The 5000-nt window shown below is 43.1% G+C and overlaps 1 protein-coding gene across 2 annotated transcripts in view; it reads left to right on the forward strand.

The window, feature by feature from the left end:
• Positions 1 to 5000, forward strand: part of riok3 (RIO kinase 3 (yeast)) — a 25871-nt gene that overhangs the window by 8377 nt on the left and 12494 nt on the right. Inside the window, exons 2-7 of one of the 2 annotated variants that reach the window (XM_031285288.2) lie at positions 1 to 37; positions 871 to 1016; positions 1171 to 1278; positions 2673 to 2782; positions 3388 to 3531; positions 3617 to 3744. The exon at positions 1 to 37 is cut by the window's left edge and continues 79 nt beyond it. In XM_031285288.2, the coding sequence (XP_031141148.2) occupies positions 1 to 37; positions 871 to 1016; positions 1171 to 1278; positions 2673 to 2782; positions 3388 to 3531; positions 3617 to 3744 (673 nt within the window). Of the gene's footprint in view, positions 38 to 855; positions 1017 to 1170; positions 1279 to 2672; positions 2783 to 3387; positions 3532 to 3616; positions 3745 to 5000 lie in introns of both variants that reach the window. The other variant, XM_035991327.1, reaches the window with a different exon arrangement.

A 5000-nucleotide genomic window follows, 5' to 3' on the forward strand; every position in this document is an offset into this window, starting at 1 on the left:
TGGAGGAGGAGAACAGCGACTTCCCTACTCTCACCAAGTAAGTTCTCACCGCGTCACCTGTCCGTGTGTTTGGGACAGTACTTTGAAGTTGCTCTTCTTTATTACCTTTTTATTGATCCGCTTCTGGAAGTTAAATTCAAACAAATGTAATGAAAAAGAAACAGAGTAAAAGTGTAAAATACTTATGCTAATGATTATTACTGCAGTTTTAATCCTACAACTGCATGTCTGGAAAACAGACCTTTTAATAATCACTCCTTTATGGTTTATTTTGTCAGAATCTCGTACTTAAAGCAACCACGTGACTAAATAAAAATCTATACAATCAACACAAATATTTGGAAATTCAAACAATTATTTATTTTAGTCTCTTTTGTTATTGTGGTGTTCAGCGTAAAATGATTTATTACATTTAATCTTTGTTTTTCTGTTTTACCATCCCTTCTTTCTTTACCCTTTCTCTCTCTCTCTTTGTCTGTCTCTCCCTCCCTCTCGCTCTCTCTCTCTGTCTGTCTTTCTGTCTCTCTCTGTCTGTCTCTCTCTCTTTCTGTCTCTCTGTCTCTCTCGGTCTGTCTCTCTGTCTGTCTCTCTCTCTCGGTCCCTCTCTGTCTATCTCTCTGTCTTTCTGTCTGTCTCTCTCTGTCTCTGTCTGTCTCTCTGTCATTCTGTCTGTCTCTCTGTCTCTCTCTCTCTGTCATTCTGTCTGTCTCTCTCTCTCTCTCTGTCATTCTGTCTCTCTCTGTCTCTGTCTCTCTCTGTCATTCTGTCTGTCTCTATCTGTCATTCTGTCTGTCTCTCTCTCTCTCTGTCTGTCTCTCTCTCATTCTGTCTGTCTCTCTCTCTCTCTCTGTCATTCTGTCTGTCTCTCAGTCCCGGAGCAGATCTCTTGCTGTCAGACGAAGTCTCCGAGACGACCAGCGACCTGATGCTCGCCCAGATGCTGCAGATGCAGTTTGACCGCGAGTTTGACGATCAGCTCCGCCGGGAGGAGAAGAAGTTCAACGGAGACAGCAAAGGTAGAACCACAGCAGTCTGACGTGTATAACACACAGCAGTCTGACGTGTATAACACACAGCAGTCTGACGTGTATAACACACAGCAGGTGTGATTACAGACTGCTCTTTATTAAAAATTGTTAGTTCAATGACAGTTTGACTGTTTGTGTCCAGTGTCCATCTCCTTTGAGAACTACCGTATGGTCCATCCGTATGAAGACAGTGACAGCTCAGAGGACGAGGTGGACTGGCAGGACACGAGACACGACCCCTACAGAGCTGGTAACGTACCGACAGCGTGTGGACGAAATAACAGAAACACATTACCGTGCAGCCAATCGGCTTTCTTGTCGTTGGCGCGAGTCTCTTTCAGATTGTACCACAGTTATGAAACTGATTTTATTCTTCAGCTTTGGTGAAGTGCAAGTTAAGCGATACTTGGCTTGAAAAAAACTGAATTTAGGGCTCAGTTGATGTTGTGATAAAGGTCTTAAATTTCATTCATAATGGTCTTAAAAAGTAGCCTGGATGCCAGCTGAACTTAGCCCCGCCCACAACTTTTGAGGTCGGGTAGTTTGGTCTGGACTTGATCCGTTGTGGAGCAACTATGCTCAAACCAGAGCTGTTTGGTCCAATCAAATGGTCAGGGCGGGCTTTATACGATGATGGACAGATGATCAGCAGTAACGTAATCAACCACGTCACCAAAGAGCGCTTGGGTTGAATTTGTTTACAACTAAGATGGCTGCCGCTGGAGCATTGAGATGTGTAGATTCCGCCATCGCGTCTGTTACTGTACGTCCACACCGCCGCCAACTTGAGCTTCTAAAGATACTGGAAGTCATTCATTTTCAATGGAAGCTGCTTCTCTCAGCTGCAAGGAGCGGCAAATCTGTCGGCGTCGTGTTTTGAGCGACCAGAGCGTCAATCAGAAAGTTGAAAGTAGGTCAACTTTATGGTAATGAGCTATGACGCGGTTCAGCTGCAAGCAGCGGCAACCAATCAGAATATAGACGTCCTTCACGCTGGCTGATTCCAGAGAAACATACGATGTAAACTTTGGTTCCTACCAAAACATTAGTTCAGAGAAAAAGGAGGAGAAGCTCATCATGGCCGTTGCTGGGTTCCCTATCATTTATGATATTTGCGTATAGGGACCAGTGACGTCCTGCACGGATCAACAGCTGGCGGCTGCTCGCTCTGCCTGCACGCTGCTGCGGTTCAGCGGCTAACGAGCGAGCTAACTGCTAACAGACACCGCTGCGACCAACAACCAATACACATTCTGTCATTATATATGTCATTTATAAAAGGTTTCTAGTGTCAGTGTATTGGCCGTGCAGTGGCTGCTTGATCTTTTTCCATGATGAACATAGAATGCTGCTACGTCAGAGCGGCCAAAGCCTCAAACAGCTTCCCCGGACTTTCTGACCAGCGTCCTCGACCGGGCGGCCAGAGCTGCTTTGCAGCTCAAGTCGGCGGCGGTGTGGACGTACAGTTATAGAAATGCGACAGCGCATTCATTTTTAAAGAGGCATTTGTCGATCGGAAAGATGTTTTTGCCGTATGCTGGAATGGAGCTCTAATTCCCCCTTACATCTACAACGGTGGAGTGACGCCGGTCCACGCTGTAATTATCGCACACGCTCTAAAGCCGTCTGTGTTTGATCCCCCAGAAAAGCCCCAGACTACACCCAGGAAAGGCTTCACCGGGAAAGGCAAGAACATCACCACCAAACATGACGAGGTGACCTGCGGACGCAAGAACACGGCGCGCATGGACAACGTAAGACATATACTGTGTTTTATATTTATTTACACATGTTAATAATTATACATGATCCCTAAAAAAAGCCTAAAAGTGTCTTCATTTTTGTTTTATGTCTAAAAGTTAAGATGTTTTTAAGTCTAAAAGCATCTTAATTTTTATGTTTTTAAGTCTAAAAGCATCTTAATTTTTGTGTTTAAGTCTAAAAGCATCTTAATTTTTATGTTTTAATTTTAAAAGCATCTTAATTTTTGTGTTTAAGTCTAAAAGCATCTTAATTTTTATGTTTTTAAGTCTAAAAGCATCTTCATTTTTGTGTTTTTAATTTTAAAAGCATCTTAATTTTTGTGCTTAAGTCTAAAAGCATCTTAATTTTTATGTTTTTAATTTTAAAAGCATCTTAATTTTTATGTTTTTAAGTCTAAAAGCATCTTAATTTTTGTGCTTAAGTCTAAAATCATCTTTATTTTTATGTTTTTTAGTCTAAAAGCGTCTCCAGGAGAAATTTGCAGGTTGAATTTGTTTATTTACTTTTGGGCTATATGGTAACTTCTTCAAAGAAAAAAAGGTACGCTGATTCCCTCAAAAAGCAGTCTAATCTCCATCGTGTCATCATCCTGCAGTTTGCTCCAGAGGTGCACGTGGGCGACGGGTTGGGGATGGACCTGAAGCTGTCCAACCAGGTGTTTAACTCCCTGAAGCAGCATTGCTACAGCGAGCAGAGACGTAGCGCCCGGCTACACGACAAGAAGGAGCACTCCACCGCCGTACGTATAGAAACACCCAGCGCCGCTAACATCACACGCACACAGACCGTTGTTTCTCCGTCTCACTCAACCTCTCGCTCCGCAGGAACAAGCCGTGGACCCTCGCACTCGTCTGCTGATGTACAAAATGGTGAATTCCGGCGTGCTGGAGAACATCAACGGCTGCATCAGCACCGGGAAAGAGTCGGTGGTCTTCCACGCTAACGGAGGGAGGTGGGTGGATGTCAGGAAGCCCCAGAAACCCACTCCCGCAGGGTCCAAAATTAACTTTGTTGAAGAGCAAATGAACCAGCCCCGTCGCTAACGTTAGTAGATGGTGCTAATTTTGGGCCCTGTCCAAACGTATATAGTAGGGCTGTCAGCATTAACGCGTTAATCGCGATGCGATTAAGGGCCAAGCATAATGCGTTAATTTTCTTTAATCGTATTAATCGCATGCTGCCATTTATTAATTTATTTTCACTTCACTCAGCTTTGCGTCGTGCCTAACAGGCGACTATTTTGCCGTACTTCCTCGTAACACATCCTGCTGCTGCAGGAATAGCAACACGGATTTCGGTGCCTCATTCTGGTGCCACTGATATGTCTGCTCTTCTCTCTGATGCTCTGAAACAGACGTTACAGGCAAGAGAAACATCGCTGCACGTGACACTAGTTAACACTATACTCGACAGCAGCTAACGTTAGCCTACCGCTAGCTAGTTAACACTATACTCGACAGCAGTTAACGTTAGCCTACCGCTAGCTAGTTAACACTATACTCGACAGCACCTAACGTTAGCCTACCGCTAGCTAGTTAACACTATACTCGACAGCAGTTAACGTTAGCCTACCGCTAGCTAGTTAACACTATACTCGACAGCAGCTAACGTTAGCCTACCGCTAGCTAGTTAACACTATACTCGACAGCAGTTAACGTTAGCCTACCGCTAGCTAGTTAACACTATACTCGATAGCAGCTAACGTTAGCCTACCGCTAGCTAGTAGCTGGATTAAACACGGTTACAATGCTGACAGCTAACGCTGAACGGTGTAAAGTTTGTCTGTATTTCACTGTAGAGGATTCAACAGCGGGATGTAACAATCTGCAGCTGCTGTTGTCGGAAAAACACAGACTGTGCGTTCAATGAAACTGGTAATTTACAGCGTCGTGGTGCATTCAAAGTTGTTGTTAAATTCAAATGTGTGACTAGATTAAATATATAATAAACAAATACAAATCTTAAAATCAAGTTCATAAAGTCACTTTCTTTGCATTCATTTGATTCCCCATCAAGATATACAATATGTACTTAAAATCAGTTCTGAAATGCAAAATAATAGAATTTAGTCATGTGATAAAACATGCGATTAATCGCGATTAACTATAGAAATTCAACGATTAATCACAATTAAGAAAATGTAATCGTTTGACAGCCCTAGTATATAGATGTATTTTCTTTTAAACTAATATTTTCCTCTCGTCCACA

This window comes from Sander lucioperca, chromosome 14, assembly GCF_008315115.2.
Source record: "Sander lucioperca isolate FBNREF2018 chromosome 14, SLUC_FBN_1.2, whole genome shotgun sequence".
Taxonomy (NCBI): domain Eukaryota; kingdom Metazoa; phylum Chordata; class Actinopteri; order Perciformes; family Percidae; genus Sander; species Sander lucioperca.